The 16,282-nt window shown below is 48.2% G+C and overlaps 1 protein-coding gene across 4 annotated transcripts in view; it reads left to right on the top strand.

The window, feature by feature from the left end:
* Positions 1–16,282, top strand: part of SLCO2B1 (solute carrier organic anion transporter family, member 2B1) — a 55,315-nt gene that overhangs the window by 24,330 nt on the left and 14,703 nt on the right. For all 4 annotated transcript variants that reach the window (XM_011942027.1, XM_011942026.1, XM_011942024.1 and 1 more), the window contains one exon: positions 12,580–12,682. In XM_011942027.1, the coding sequence (XP_011797417.1) occupies positions 12,580–12,682 (103 nt within the window). The remainder of the gene's footprint in view (positions 1–12,579; positions 12,683–16,282) is intronic.

The following is a 16,282-nucleotide window of genomic DNA, read 5'->3' as shown; positions in this document are numbered from 1 at the left end:
TTAGGGGTGGGAGACTGCACTGGGCTCTGTCACATGCCAGCCATATGACCTTGAGCAGCAAGCCACTTCCGCATTCTGTGCTGCTGTGTAAGATGCTGAGGTTAGGATCCTGGAGCAATATCCTGTGTGCCTCGGATTCCGAGAATGCACGATTCCTTGAGTCGGAGCTGCTATGATTCAGAGACTTAAATTTTAAGAGCTGTGTCTCTATGATGCTTTGAAACCCTGGCTCCCCAGCTGTGAACCTGTCTGGCTGTCTGGATTCATTCTGTCAGCACATTGGGGATGGGGAGTGGGGAGGGAAGGGGGTGAGAGGTTCTTTAAAAAGAAACAAGGGCTAAGAACATGATGATCTGCTTCCAGCAGCTCTCAGGCAATAAATATTGATGTGGGAGGAATTGTTCCTCCACCTCCCTGAGGCTGCCTTGGCCGGGTCTGCTTGCAGTAAAGCTGGTTGGCCTGGCTCAGGAGGGTCACCAATGGGGAGTTGAATAAACCAGGAGCAAAGGCCCAATGAGGCTGAACTGGCTTCCAGAAAGTTCAGACCCCCAGACATGGGATGTGTATCTTCTGCAGGGCGAGAGAATGGGCAAGAGGAGAAAGTGAAGGGCAGAGCTAACTCTGAAATCTCACCAGGCGTCCCCTCCCAGGCTCAGGGTTCCAGGGTCCCCTAAATACCCTCTTCGAAGTAAATGCTGTTTTTAAAGATATCCAGGAGATGGCAGTATGTAATACAAGAATTATGTGGCCCAGAGAAGGTTTCTGGCCTCAGTGTCTCTATCTATCGAATGGATAGCAGATCAGACAAAGTCTGTCGCCCCTGACAGGTTCAAGGCCATCTCTAAATGACTCACTGTCTCTGGAGCAATATGTGAGCATTTTTACAGGGGAAAAGAGGGGTACATTCCACAGCCCTTGCCCCAAGGAGGTCTGAGAAGGTGAAGGAAGGCCAGATGCAGAGAGATGGGGAATGATGAATGACAGCTCAGGTTTCTCCCATGGCCATGATTATGGGATTCTCTGCCTGGGGGGCGGGGGGCATTAGCAGTCCCCATGAAGAGTAGAGTAGATGAGTAGGAGATGGGATTGGGGGAGACCATGCAGGGGATGGGAGGGGACAGGAGCCCCACTTTCTTGCCTTTGGCTCTGTCCCTGTATCTGTGGCCTCGGAGCTCAGGTGCTACTAAGAGACCCTCATAGGAGTGACCCAGGACAGGCCTCACCTCCCTCTAGGCCTCTGTCTTCCTGCCTACAATCAGCCAGTCCCCAAGGTCCTGCTAGCCTCAAGGACTCCTGGTAGATGGCTCTGCAGGGTCTGTGGGGTAAAGATGGTCTCTTGAGGGCTTCCTGACAGATTCTTCTTCCTCATCTGTCCCTGTGGTAGTGGTGGTGCTCCCATTCAGCCAGCAACTCTCCTGTGCCCACCATGCCCTCTGGTCCTTCTGAGAACCCGCGCTTGGGACTGGGTCAGGGGCTCAGAGGGGCCCATAGAGCTACTTCCTGGCAGGCAAGCCTGTTCCATGAGGACCCCTGTCCCTCTCCAGCCTCTGAGTACCACCGGACTCTGACCACAGAGACCAGGAATCTATGTGTCTGTTATTTCTGGAATATGTCTGAGAGTTTGGGATTCTAAAATTATATGGTTTTAAAGTCTGTGTTCCTAATAGAGCTTCTCAAGTACTTACATTATTCTAAAAGTCGGTGCCTCGAATGGTCTATGACTCCCCAAATCCACATTTCTAAATGGCTGCAATTTTGGCTAAGAGTCTGTAAGCCTGTGATGTCCACAGTCTTCCAGTCGTTAACTTCCATGTACTTCTTTGGGAGAATGGTCAGAGATGGAGGACAGGAGTGTGAGGTGGCAATGGTCCTTAAGACCCAGGACTTAGGGCTGGTCTATCAGGATTTACCCAGCCAGGAGGCTCCCATTTCCCTGGGACTTTGTGTCTCCATGGCAGCATCTGTGAGTTCTGAGGTGCTGCAGGCCTCCTAGCCCCCAGTGCCTCCTCTTTGCAGGCACTGCCTCTAGACCCCGTTGCATCTCACTGATGGACGGATTGGCCCATAGAGGGTTAAAGACACATCCAGAGGTTGGACAGCACCACAGGCCCTTGCACCGGTCTGTACAAAGCCAGCTCCTGACACCAAAGAGCTGAGGAAAAGCTTCCCCAGACCACCAGGTCTGCACATAGAGCTTCCTTTAACATCACGGCTTGAGGCCCTGTTGGGGCGATCTGCTTGAGTGGTTTTTTGAATTGAACCCCACAGAACCCCAAGGGTACCACCATAGGGAGGAGGAGGAGGGGTATCACCGAGCAGGGCTAAGGGCCTTCCACCCCTCTACACACACACACAAAATATAGAACTGCTCGGACTGAAGTGTGTGTTTTCATACCTGTCTAAAGACTAAATCTAAAGAATGAGATTTCTTTTTTTTTTTTTTTTTTTTTTTTTGAGACAGAGTCTGGCTCTGTCGCCCAGGCTGGAGCGCAGTGGCCGGATCTCAGCTCACTGCAAACTCCGCCTCCCAGGTTCACGCCATTCTCCTGCCTCAGCCCAAGAATGAGATTTCAATTGGGAAAAGGGTTCTGTTCCTAAAAACCAGCTGAGCTAGTCCAATACTGCCATTTGTCAGAGGAGGAGACTGAGGCTAAAGAAGAGATGAAAGGTAGCTGATCAGGCCCAAGAGGCACCATGTGAGCTTCCGTGATGTCTAAGGCATCCTGCAGTGGCAGGGACAGGGCTAGACATGGCAGGGGTTAGACACATGTCATGCTGGAGGCCTATTGACTTCAATAGGGGTGGCACCATGCTCAAGGAGCTGAAGAGAAGACTCAGAGTCAGCAAACAAGACATAGGGTTTATTGAGGGAACTTATATACAGGGTGGTCCAGTGGTGGTGGGCTGGACAGAGAATCACGACCATTTCTAAAAACCATGCAAATTATATGGCACCCTCCACCTGGCAACCTTCACTTAACCCAAAACAAAGGGCCTTGATCCTTCATACAGCCTGCGTTTCATGGGATGAGCCGGGCGTTCAGATGTCCTTCATAAATAAGAAATGAATCTCTGGGTTGGCCACTCCCAGATTCCTTAGCTCAGAACTCCAAATGAGGCTGGGTGTGGTGGCTCACACCTGTAATCTCAGAACTTTAGGAGGCTGAGGTGGGCACATCACTTGAGGTCAGGAGTTTGAGACCGGCCTGGCCAAATAGTGAAACCTGTCTCTACTAAAAATATAAAAATTAGGTGGGTGTGGTGGTGTGCACCTGTAGCCTCAGCTACTTGGAAGGCTGAGGCAGGAGAATCGCTAGAACCTGGGAGGCATTGGTTGCAGTGAGCCGAGGTTGCGCCACTGCACTTCAGCCTAGACAACAGAGCAAGATTCCAAATCAAAAAAAAAAAAAAAAAAAAGAACTCCAAACGCACGTTCTGTTTAGGCCATAGGATCACATAGGATCATTCTCAGGATATGCTTAAGAAGCTAGTACTGTCAGATGGATCCACCATGCAATATGGTGGCCGCACCATACCAGCCAGGCTCTGCTACTTACTAATTCTGAAATCTGTAAAATGGGTATGACCGTAACATCTGCATCTCAGCGTCTTTGTAAGAATGAAGTGAGGCAAAGCGGTGAGGTGGGCAGTTCAGTGCCAAAGCACAGGCACAGTAAACAGGAGTGCTTGTTCTTGGCATCTTTCTCGGAGCAGGCCAGCTCTGAAGGGGAAAACTAATAGAAAAAGTGCCTTTTTTCTAACCTTATATGTTTTTCCTTTTTACATGGTTTTGAACTTTTTTATTTTTTAAATTTAGTTTTTCAACCGACAAGTAAAAATTGTATGTATTTATGGTGGAACATGATGTTTTGATCTATGTATGCATTGGGGAGTGGATAAATCAAGCTGTTTAACACATGCCTTACCTCACTTCCTTATCTTTGTGTGTGTGTGGTGAGAACACTTAAAACCTACTTTCTTAGCAATTTTCCAGTATGCAATATATTGTTATTAACTGGACTCATCATGATGTACAATAGATTGTCTGAACTTATTTCTCCTGTCTAACTGAAATTTTGTATCCTTTGACTAACAACTTGCTCTGGTAACTACTCTTCTGCTTTTCGCTTCTATGAGTTTGACTTTTTTATATTCCACACCTAAGTGAGATCACGCAGTATTTGTTTTTCTGTGCCTGGCTTATTTCACTTAACATGATGCCCTTAGGTTCATCCATGTTTTCACAATGACAGGATTTCCTTCTTTTTTAAAGCCAAATAGTATTCCATTGGGTATACATACTACATTTTCTTTATCCACTCATCCATTGATGGAGTCTTTGGTTGAATCTATATGTTGGCTACTGCGAATGGTGCTGCAATAAGCGTGGGAGTGCAGTTCTCTCTCCTTTCTTTGGTTTAAATACATTCTTTTATTTGAAAATTTGCGTTTTTTCATTTTCTTTTTAAAAATGTTTTCAAATTTTTATGGGTGCATAGTAGGTGTATATGTTTATCAGGTACATGAGTTGTTTTTTTGTTTGGTTGGTTGGTTGGGTTTTTTTGTTTGTTTGTTTTTTGAGACAGAGTCTCTCTCTCTCTCTGTCACCCAGGCTGGAGTGCAGTGGTACAATCTCGGCTCACTGCAACCTCTGCCTCCAGGGTTCAAGTGATTCTCCTGCCTCAGCCTTCTGAGTAGCTGAGATTACAAGTACCCGCCATCATACCCAGTTAATTTTTGTATCTTTAGTAGAGATGGGGTTTTACCATGTTGGCCAGGCTGGTCCCCAATTCCTGACCTCAAGTGATCCACCCCCGTCAGCCTCCCAAAGTTCTGGGATTATAGGCATGAGCCACTGTGCCCAGCCTACATGAGATATTTTGAATTGGCATACAATGTGTAATAATTATATCAGGGTAAATGGGGTATCCAATACCTCAAGAAACAAGAAAGAATTTATCATTTCTTATTTTTTAAATTTATTTTTCAATGTATAATCAATCAATAGAATATATTATTTCTTTGTGTTACAAATGTTCCAGTTATACTCTCTTAGTTGTTGGTTTTGTTTGGTTTGTTTTGTTTTTCTGAAACAGAGTCTCACTCTGTCACCCAGGCTGGAGTGCAGTGGTGCAATCTCGGCCCACTGCAACCTCCACCTCCTGGGTTCAAGCAATTCTCCTGCCTCATCCTCCCAAGTAGCTGGGATTATAGGCTACAGGCTCCATGTTGGCCACGCTGGTCTTGAACTCCTGGCCTCAAGTGGTCTGCCTGCCTTGGCCTCCCAAAGAGATGGAGTTACAGGCATGAGCCACCACACCTGGCCCTGGTCCCTCTCTTAGTTTTATTTATTTATTTATTTATTTATTTATTTTGAAATGGAGTCTCGCTCTGTCACCCAGGCTGGAGTTCAGTGGCGCAGTCTTGGCTCACTGCAACCTCTGTCTCTTGGGCTCAAGTGATTCTTCTGTCTCAGACTTACAAGTAGCTAGAATACAGGCATGCACCACCATGCCTGGCTAAGGTTTGCATTTTTAGTAGAGTTGGGGTTTCACCATGTTGGCCAGGCTGGCCTTGAACTCCTGACCTCAGATGATCCACCTGCCTCAGCCTCCCAAAGTGTCTTTGTTATTTTTAAATGTATAATAAATTCAGCTCTCTGTCTCTTTAATATACTGATTTCTAACCTAAGGTTAGAAGTTCGAGACCTGCCTGGCCAACATGGCGAAACCCCATCTCTACTAAAAATGCAAAAAATTAGCCAGGCGTGTTGGCAGGCGCCTGAAATCCCAACTACTTGGGAGGCTGAGGCAGGAGAATCACTTGAACCTGGGAGGCGGAGGTTGCAGTTGGCTGAGATCGTGTCATTGCACCACTCCAGCCTGAGTGACAGAGCAAGACTCTGCCTCAAAAAAAAAAGGCAAAAGAAAAGAAAAAAGAAAGCTGGGAACATGTTTCATTCTTCATGGAAACTCAGCTCTTACTGAAAAAGCACTCTCTTTCATGGGATAGGAGGAAGTTAAGCAGATCTCCCATCCCCGTGGCTGCTTCCCTTGATGATATGTGAAGGAACCCGAGGCTGGCAGAGGGTTCCATATCACCCCAGAGTCCACATTGGCTCTGTGGGTCAGGGAACCTGGCCCCTGGACAAAGCCTTCTTTTAACAGGAACTCAGCTGTCACCACGCATAGTGCCTGGATCCCTAGGGGCCCAGCAGACAGGAAGGCCTTCCATGGGCTGAGCCATACACAGCACATGGTGTCCAGCAGGCTTGCAGCAATCAGCAAAGAGGCCCCAGAAGGGAAGTTCCAGCAGCCTTCTCCATCCAGGGCTGCTGACCCAGGCAAACACAGCCCAGATGGGTCACACTGCAGTCCCTGCACTGAGCAGAGGCACATTTCCTGTTTCTGGAGCCCATTATTACTCAGCTGTCCTCAAAACAGATGAGGGAGCAAGCAGCAGAAATCTGTGGAGAACACAGGGTCAGGAGCTAAGGACAGTTAGGGCTCCCAGTAGCCACAGAATAGAGCCAAAATCTCAGCCTGGCCTTCCAAACCACCCAAGTCTGGCTCTGGCGGGTCTTTTGGCCCCAGCTCCTGCCCCAGTCAAGCACTGCTGTAATCAGGTTGGTGTCCCCACTGCATCCTGCACAAGACAGGCTCCTTCCACCACCGTGCCTCTGCTTCAAATCTGCTCTCCCTTTCTATCTACCCAAACCCCAAAACTCACTTCTCCCTGGCTGCTGCCCCTGACCACCCAGGCCCTGAAGGTCTGTCACCCCTCTCCTGTTCCAAATGTCCCCATGCTCTTTCACAGCAGGAGACAGGACTAAGACAGGGAGACTAGAGAACCTGGGTTTGGTTGGAGAGCTCTGCCAATAACTGCCTGGGTGACACTTCACCTTTTGGGGCCTCAGTCTTCTCTTCTGTAAAATAGGTGCAATAATAATCCCTGTACCAGACAGATCATTGTGGGAATTAAATGACATGATGGATATGAAAGTGCAGTGTAGCTGGGCGCAGTGGCTCACCCCTGTAATCCCAGCACTTTGGGATGCCAAAGCGGGCAGATCACCTGAGGGTTCAAGACCAGCCTGGCCAACATGGTGAAACCCCGTCTCTACTAAAAATACAAAATTAGCCAGGTGTGGTGGTGTGTGCTTGTAGTCTCAACTACTCGGGAGGCTGAGACAGGAGAATTGCTTGAACCTGGGAGGCGGAGGTTGCAATGAGCTGAGATTACACAACTCCAGTCTGGGAGACACAGCAAGGCTCTGCCTCAAAAAAAAAAAAAAAAAAATAGTGCAGTGTAGACCAAATAGGAATGTACACATGGGAGCAGACGACATTGTGGTTGTTTTTACTCTTTATGAGAACAGGGAACCCAGGCAAGGAACTCAGAAGCTTCTGCTTACCCTGCCCCTTCCTGATAAAAAATGTTGGGAAGTGATCAGTCTGTCCCCAGCCTGTCCTCCTGTTTCCTGGGGCAGCACTCACTCCAGCACTCTCTCTCAACTATCCAGGACCCTCCCACCACTGTGGCGCCCCTCCCAGACCACTCTCCCAGAGCTCAGACGGGACTCAGAAAGGAGCAAGGATTCACTGAATCTCTTTAAGGCAGCATGTCCAAAAGAAATGTTACATGAACCACATATGTAATTCTAATTTTTTTGTCCACATGCAAAAGTAAAAGAAATTAATTTTAATAATACATTTTATTTAAACCACTATATCTAAAATATTCTCATTTTAACATACAATAGAAAAAATTAATGATGAAACATTTTCCTTTTTTCATACTAAGTCTTCAAAATGCAATGTGTATTTTATGCCTACAGCACATCTCAATTTGGACTGGCCATATTTCAATTGCTTAGAGCCATACGTGACAGGTAGCTGCTGTATGAGGCAGTGCAGCTCTAAGGTATAAATGAATAATCCACGCAGGCTGCCTTACTCAAAAAAATAAAGACAACGTAGGATTTCAGGTTCCCTCAAATCTTACCACAAACATTCTTCCAGTCCTTTATCAGGGCTGTCTGACTCGGGGGCTTAGTGGATAAAGTATGAGGTTTTTTTTGAGTCAAGGTGTTGCTCTGTCACCTAGGCTAGAGTGCAGTGGTGCCATCATAGCTTACTGTAGCTTCGGACTCCTGGGCTCAAGTGATGCTTCCACCTCAGCCTCTTGAGTAGCTGGGACCACAGGTGCACGCCACCATGCCCAGCTAATTTTAACATTTTTGTAGAAATGAAGTCTTACTATATTGCCCAGGCCGGTCTCAAACTCCTGGCCTCAAGCAATCCTCCTGCCTTGGCCTCCCAAAGTGCTGGGATTATAGATGCGAGCCCAGTCAAAGCATGAGTTTTCTACTCAGGCAAGCTTGAGCTCGGATCTGAGTCCTGCCACTCTCTAGTTATGCTGAACAAGTTGCCTACCTTCAGAGCTTGTTTGCTCATGTGTAAAGGAGTGTAGGAATGGCTGGCAGGTCCCAGTGAAGATGGAGCAGGCTCATGTATGCATAGCTACCAGCCCATACACCAGTGGCCTGGCATGTCCTGGAATGGTAGTTCCACTAGCCCTGGTGTGCTCTGTGGACGCTTGGCCTGTCTCAGAACCATCAGCAGTTCGAGAACTCCCTGGGAGCATGATGGTGTCTCCTCTTGCTTTCATTTTTTCCCCCAAAAGCCTGGCATTGGCTACACCCACTGCTGGTTAGAACCATCTCTTGCACTCCTCTTTCAATTGAACCACTATTTCACCCTAGGCCCTTGCTAGACACAAAAGTTTGAACAGAAAACAAGATAAACATGAATCCTGCTCTTGCAGAGCTCAGGGTCCACAGGGGAGAAAGTTGTCAAATAAGGTTTGCCTCAGACCTAAAGCATGTATAAAATAGATATTCTTTATTTTATTTAAAAATCAACTTAATTTCTACTGTGAATGCCCATCCTGCCAGATCATCAAGAAATTCAATCTCAGCCTTTCTCAGAGCTCTCTGACCAAGGTGAAGCAAAGGTCCTGTGTCTTACACAGTGCCCAAGCACCAGGGCGCCGCCCGCTCAGCAGACATCAGCATCAGCCCACTGTGGTCACTATGGTGATGCCCACTTGCCATCCTGGCCCATGTGGTTCCTTTACCATGCTTGGAGCAGAGTCTTGGTGAGGCTGGGAACGTGGGAGCCCAGCCTCCCTAGGTCACCCTGCATCCTGCCCCTTGGAGGTGAATTGCTTCCGTGGGCCCTGTCTCAGAGGGTACGTGGCTCCTTGCTGCTCATGGAACCCACAGACTGCTCTGTCTCTGCCCCTTCCTCTTTTCCAGGCTTTATTTTAGGGAAGATGGTATTCTTTTCCCCTCATCCTCAGAGCCTCCCTCTCTGCTCACACCCACCACAACACCCAGCAGAATCTCCTCAAGGGACTCAAACTCTGGAAACAAAAGACAGGAAGGGAAATCTTTGCAACCTATTACTGCTTTCTGACATGTCACAAACATCCCCTGAGGACAGGAACCCCAGAGCCTGCTCCCTGCTGGAATGAAAGAAGAGAGAAGAAAGGGAAAAAAGCCCAAGGGAACAAACACTTGAATTAATATTTGAATGAATTGTCCTGCTGGGACAGACCAGCCTTGAACCAGCCACATCAGGTAGCCAGGTAGGGGAGGCATGGAACATGGGATCCCCCCAGAGGTGGTGGCTGACATGAAGCTTCTGAAATGTGGGGAAATCCAGCATTTGCCTCACGATGATCTCAGAAGAAACGAGATGGGAGAAGAAAGAGAAAGTGTCAGACCCAACCAGAGTGTAAGTCCTGTAGGAACCTCACAGGCAACATGGGAAGAGGAGGCAGAACCAGGAAGTCCAAATGAGCGCTCTCCAGCCCAACAGGTCCTTCCCCATGGCCCATGGCATCCTGGCCCTGGACTTGGGGAAGGCTTGGCCTACACACTCCTAGTTACAGGGAGCTTGCTTCCTTCCAGGGCAGCCTCTTCTAAACTACTGTCCACACTGGGTGTAAGTCTTTTTTTTTTTTTTTTGAAACATTCTATCGCCCAGGCTGGAGTGCAATCGCACCATCTCGGCTCACTGCAACTGTTACCAGAAAGGGTCTGGATCCAGACCCCAAAAAAGGGTTCTTGACTCTCATGCAAGAAAGAATTCAGGGCAAGTCCATAAAGTGAGAGCAAGTTTATTAAGAAAGTAAAGGAATAAAGAATGGTTACTCCATAGGCAGAGCAGGGTGTTCCCGAAAGTAAGAGGAGGAACGCGTCCACCCTAGGTACAATATATGTTTATATAGGATGAAAAAAGATCATGGGGAGATGTGCTCTGCTACAAGGGTTTGTGATCAAGGATTTTCTTAATTACTATATTTTGCAAGAATCGATATTATTATCTTTAAAGCAAAATTAGGAATGCTTCTGCTCTCAAGACATCGGGATATCAGGACACTCCTAAGTCTGGGTCTATTTAGTAACCATTTTCAGTCTGTTCCTTTAACCATAAACATCTAGAGGCTAGGAATGCCTGACTTTCTGGGAATGCAGCCCAGCAAGTCCCAGCCTCATTTTTCCTAACCCTCAGTCAACATGGTATTGTTCTGATTCTAACGCCTCTGACAAAATCTCCATCTCCCTGGCTCAAATGATCCTCCCTCCTCATCCTCTTGAGTAGCTGGGACTACCAGTGTATGCCACCACACCTGGCTATTTTTTTTTTTTCTGTGATGGAGTCTTGCTCTGTTGCCTAAGCTGAAGTGCAGTGGCACAACCTCAGCTCACTGCAACCTCTGCCTCCCAGGTTCAAGCAATCCTCCTGCCTCAGCCCTCCTAGTACCTGGGATTACAGGCATGTGCCACCATGCCCGGCTAATTTTTGTATTTTTAGTAGAGACAGGGTTTTGTCATGTTGGCCAGGCTGGTCTTGAACTCCTGACCTCAGGTGGCTCACTCACCTCACCCTCCCACAGTGCTGGGATTACAGGTGTGAGCCACTACGCCTGACCGATTTATTTTTATTTTTATTAGAGACGAGGATTTTGCCCAGGCTGGTCTTGAACTCCTGAGCTTAAGCAATCCTCCCACCCCAGGCTCCCAAAGTGCTGGGACTACAGCCGTGAACCATCACACCTGGCCTCGGCATAAGTTTTCTTCCAGGGAATTTTTCGCTTTTAATTCTGACCTCAGCCTACATAGAAAAATGTAACTAAATTGCACTCCACTTGCTCACTTATATTCAAATGACCCTGTGCCCATAGCAACTTCTCCAAGATTTAGTCTCCTCATCTAAAATATGTGCACAGTAATAGTACCTGCCTCACAGAGTTTTGTTAGAGAAATGTAGGTAGAGTACTCTGTGCCCTTGGCATTGGTTGCCCCCTTCCTGCAGAGTATACCAGTGAAGGGCTCAGACTCTGGAGCCAAGATGTCTGGATTCAAATCCTAGCTGGACCACTTATTATCTGTGTGGCTTGAAACAAGATATTTTCTCTCTGTGTCTCAGTTTTATTACATGACAAAAAGGGATGATTATGGTATCTACTTCATTTCTTAAAGCTGATTTTGGACATTTATTTCCTTCTCCAAGTTGTTGGTAGGGACGTATATACTTCAGGAGGTTGTGAGGTTTCAATAAGTTACGCATTAGTCATTAGAACAGTGCCCAGCATATAGTAAGTGCTTAGTAGGCATTAACCGTTATTTATCATTATTTCCTTTCTTATTTCTGACAATCAGAAGATGGTGATTGTGCCCCCTCCCTGCACACACACAATATTCTTGTCCCCTCTTTTTCAAAAGTTGCACATAGGCGGTCCCCACCCAGGTGGAGGGACATACTCCAGGGTGTCCATGGGCATCTTCACAGCTTGGACCCAAAGCTGAGTCCGTCCTCTAGGTGTGACCTGATTCATCCAAGAGGAGCAGTGACAGTGGGAGTGAAGATTGACGGGACTGGTGTGTTGGTGTTTTGGGTAGCATTGGTGCTGATGATAGAAGTGGCGATGGAGATGAGGCTGGAGATACTGATCTCAGTGAAGACAATGGTAATGATGATGATGATAGAGAAAGTGATAATGACGTTGATGATTCTGATTATCATCATGGTGGTGGTGATTCTGGAGGTTCAGGTGACAGTGATAATGATGATTGTGCTGGTGGTGGTGATCACGACAGAGATAACAATAACAATCATCATATCGTGATGGTAATGTCATGACTAAATTTGTCATTTAGTCACAATGATATGGGTGATGTGAATGAGGGTGATATTTAAGCTGAAAGGAATAGAAATGATGACGATGATTATGGTGGTGATTTTCCTAAAAATGTTGGTGATTATTATGATGTTAATAGTGGTGATAACGAAGTTTAACCATAAGAATTTCATTCATTCTTTCAAAACCACTTGTTGGGTACCTGTAGGGCCAAGAACAAATGGAACACTGCAGGCCTCAGTTGCTCCTGAAGATATGACAGGGCCCTCACCCTCTCCTCTCCAAGAGCTCTCCTCCCCAGCCCACAGCCCACCCTGAATGGGATCGCTGGTATCCAGCGGACTGTCCTTGGTTTTGTGTCTCCTTCAGGGCAAGGACTCTCCCTCTAAGCAGAGCCCTGGGGAGTCCACAAAGAAGCAGGATGGCCTAGTCCAGATTGCACCAAACCTGACTGTGATCCAGTTCATTAAAGGTAAGTCAGCTCAGACCAGGTTATGGGGAGCCAGGGCCAGAGGGGCCCTCGAGGCTGTACGGGATCCAGTCCTTCCCGCCTTTCTTGATTCATCTTCTCTACCTGCAGACCCCGCGTGAGCACCATCTACTTCTTGTGAGTCTTTGCACATGCAATCCTCTCTGCCTGGACCATCATTTTTTATTGCTTTCAAAATCTCCCCTATGGGCCAGGCGTGTGGGCTCATGCCTGTAATCCCAGCACTTTGGGAGCCCGAGGTGGGCGGATCACTTGAGGTCAGAAGTTCAAGACCAGACTGGCAAACATGGTTAAACCCTGTCTCTACTAAAAATACAAAAATTAGCTGGGCATGGTGGCAGGCACCTGTAGTCCCAGCTACTTAGGAGGCTGAGACAGAAGAATCACTTGAACCCAGGAGGCGGAGGTTGTAGTGAGCTAAGATCACGCCACTGCACTCCAGCAGACAGAGACTTCATCTCAAAAACAACAACAACAACAACAAAACCTTCCCTATCCCTCTAGGTCCAGCTCAAAAGCCACTGCTTTCTCCACAAGTCCAGCTCTCCTGGCCAGCAAGGCCACTTCCCTCCCTCTTTAGCTCTCAGAACCCTCAGGGCTTCTACATGAGTTCAGGTCTGAGCCTGTGCTCCTGAAGGTCAGGCCTGTGCTGACTCATCTATGACCCTTCCCCTCTTCCCACCCACCACTGAGCCTGCAAATGGGAGGCCATCGAGAAATTGTCAAATTCCCAGGCAGTAGCATGGGCGGAGAGAGCTCTGGGATAAAATCCAGAACCTGGACTTTTGTCCCTGATCCCTGCTCCCTTCTGGGCCTCTGCTTCCCCATCTATATAGCGAGGAGGAGACTCAATGATCTAAAGTCCATGAGGCTATGATCCTGAGACTATGAACTCAGTCTATCAGTAACCAGAGTACACATTATGACCAGGCCATTCTTTTTCAAGATTATGACCCCAGGAGCATTGATTGAGTGCCTGCTGTGTGCCCAGCTCTTACAGAGCTCTGGATGGCAGGTCAGAAGACTTGGATTTGAGTCCTGCCCATAACAGTGACCAGTGTACAATCTTAAAGAAGTTAGTTTCCTTTTCTAACGTGAGTTTCCTCATCTGGAAGATTGGGTCAATAATCCTTGCTCTGGCTATCTCAAGGGCTATCATGAGAATCAAATGAGATGAAAAATGGAAAGCCTCTTTATGCTATTAAAAAAAACTGTACTCATATATAAGGTACAATTATTTCAATTATTACTCTTGTTCCACTGTTATTCTGACCATGCCCTAGGATAGTAAATTGAGCTGCCTGTGGTTTAGGAGGGTACTATCCACAGCGGTTGCTTCATTCCTTACTGAGGATTTCTGCAACAGGAAGGAATTAGGCCTATTCTTGGGAAGAACTTCCTAAGATTTGACGTTGGGGCAGGACATGGTGGCTCACACCTGTAAACCCAACCCTTTGAGAGACCAAGGCAGGAGGACCTCTTGAGCCCAGGAGTTTGAGATCAACCTGGACAACATAGGGAGACCCTGCCTCTACAAAAAAAAAAAAATTAAAGAATTAGTCGGGCTTGGTGGTGCATGCCTGTGGTCCAAGCTACTGGGGAGGCTGAGGTGGGAGGATCACTTGAGCCTGGGAGTTTGAGGCTGCAAAGAGCTGTGATCTCACCACTGTGCTCCAGCCTGGGTGACTGAGAGAAACCCTATCTGAAAAAAAAAAGACTTGATGTTGGGATATCAGTAATCTAGCCCCGTTTTTTCAGCATTCTCAGGGAAAGAGAGGGCTTGGACTCCATGCATGGTGCTGGGCCTAGAGGCAGGAGCTGGGACTCCCTAGCCTCAGGCCACCCCTAGATGCTATTAGGCCCCAGAAGGCTGTGCTGCTGAATTGCTTATTAATCACTGCTTGGGCTTCTGCCCGGAGGGAAGCTGCTGAAATTGGAACCTAGAGCAAGTGTTCTAGGCCAGATTGTCTGTGGTAGTTTCAGCTTCTACATGGGCCTGGAGGGAATCAGGGCAGGGGTGCCTCAGGCCCTGTGGCCAGTGAGCCAGCCTGGCTTCTGCTGAGCTCCAGGGGCCAATCTGACTCTAGGGCCTGGCCTTGACCACCTGGTACCACAAGGAAGGCCAAGGGAGGAGGAACCATGGTCCTTCAGCTGGAGGTGCCCTATACTCTTGAGGAAAGATAATTCCTGAGCTAGGAAAGGCCCCTGTCAGATGAGGGAGATAGTCTCTGAGCTAGGGGAAGCCCCTGTCTAATGCAAAAGATACAATCTCTTTGATGGAGGATACGTAGTCCCCAAATGGAGCGAGACCCTACCTTGGCTGATGGAAGAGACCTGACCTCTATGGTGGAGAACGCCCCTGTCTGATGAGGGAGACGTAGTCCTTGAAGTAGAGGAGGTTCCTGTCTAAGGGGAGAGACATTGCCCTTGAGTTAAGGGAAGCCCCTAACTAATTGGAAGAAGCATAGTCCCTAGACTGAAGGAGAACCTGTTCTACTTGACAGAGGATACCTGGCGTCTAGCTGGGTGAGGCTCCTGGCTGATGAAGAAGACAGAGTCACTGACTTGAGGGAGGCCCTGACTTGTCTGATGGGGGAGACACTGTGCTGTGCTAAGGGAAGCCCTGTCTCATGGAAAAGATCTGCCTCAGAGCTGGAGATGGGCCCTGGAATTCCCCTGCAGGTAGCCCTATCTTAGTGAAAGGCATAGCCTCTGCCCTCCAGGAATTTTCCATCTATTCCGGAGCCAGGTTGTGGATGCTGAGGAGAGATGGGGGATGGCTATAAAGCACACGGCAGTGATCAGTGCAGGAGAATGGACTGGAAGCAGTCCATGAAATGGAGCCCTCTAGAGTCAGGCAGCCAGAGAGGCACAGGAATGGGGGAGGGAGTATAGAAGGGAGGATGGACCTTGTACTAGGAGTCAGGAGACCCTAGGAAACTCCTGGCCTTACACTGGCCTCTGGATGAACTTGGGCGAGCCCCTGTCCCTCTCTGGACTCTACCATGCAGTAGGGGCACCTGTACAACCTGGGCCATGCCAGACTGAAATTCACGGCTCCATATAAGGCCTCAGACGCCCTGGCCAGATGGCAAGAAGGCTGAGCAGCTACCTGGGGTCACAGCGAGCCTCACACCTCTTCACTCTAATGCTGGCTAAATGCGTGGTGTGCAGCAAGGAACCAGGGACAGGGGGCAGACCTGGCACAGAAAAGAGGGGGAATCCCACGGTCCCCACCCACCCCGCCTGAACTGTTTGTCTTTTATTTTCTGCCTCCCAAGGAAACAGATCCTAGCCTGGCCCAAGGGGGCCAGGGAACCAGCTGACTTGGCCCTGCTCTGAGGACAGACAGAAATCTTCCCATGACAGAGGCCCTGGTCCTGCTGCTGCAGGAACAGAAGGAGCCCCCACCTGGCCCAGAGAACCCCCATGGCCCCACCAGCCTGGCCTGGCAAGTGGTTTGCTCCTCTCCCTCCATACCTTATATTTGACTTCAGTCTTGCCTACTGCAGGCAGAAACACATGTTAGTGGAGAGAGGATTTCACGTGTCGAACAGAAAGTGTCCTTGACACTTTCACCTG

The sequence above is a fragment of the Colobus angolensis genome, unplaced genomic scaffold (assembly GCF_000951035.1).
Source record: "Colobus angolensis palliatus isolate OR3802 unplaced genomic scaffold, Cang.pa_1.0 Scaffold205, whole genome shotgun sequence".
Lineage (NCBI taxonomy): Eukaryota > Metazoa > Chordata > Mammalia > Primates > Cercopithecidae > Colobus > Colobus angolensis.
The sequence above is the reverse complement of the archived record's forward strand: the minus strand, read 5'-3'. Positions and strand labels throughout refer to the sequence as shown.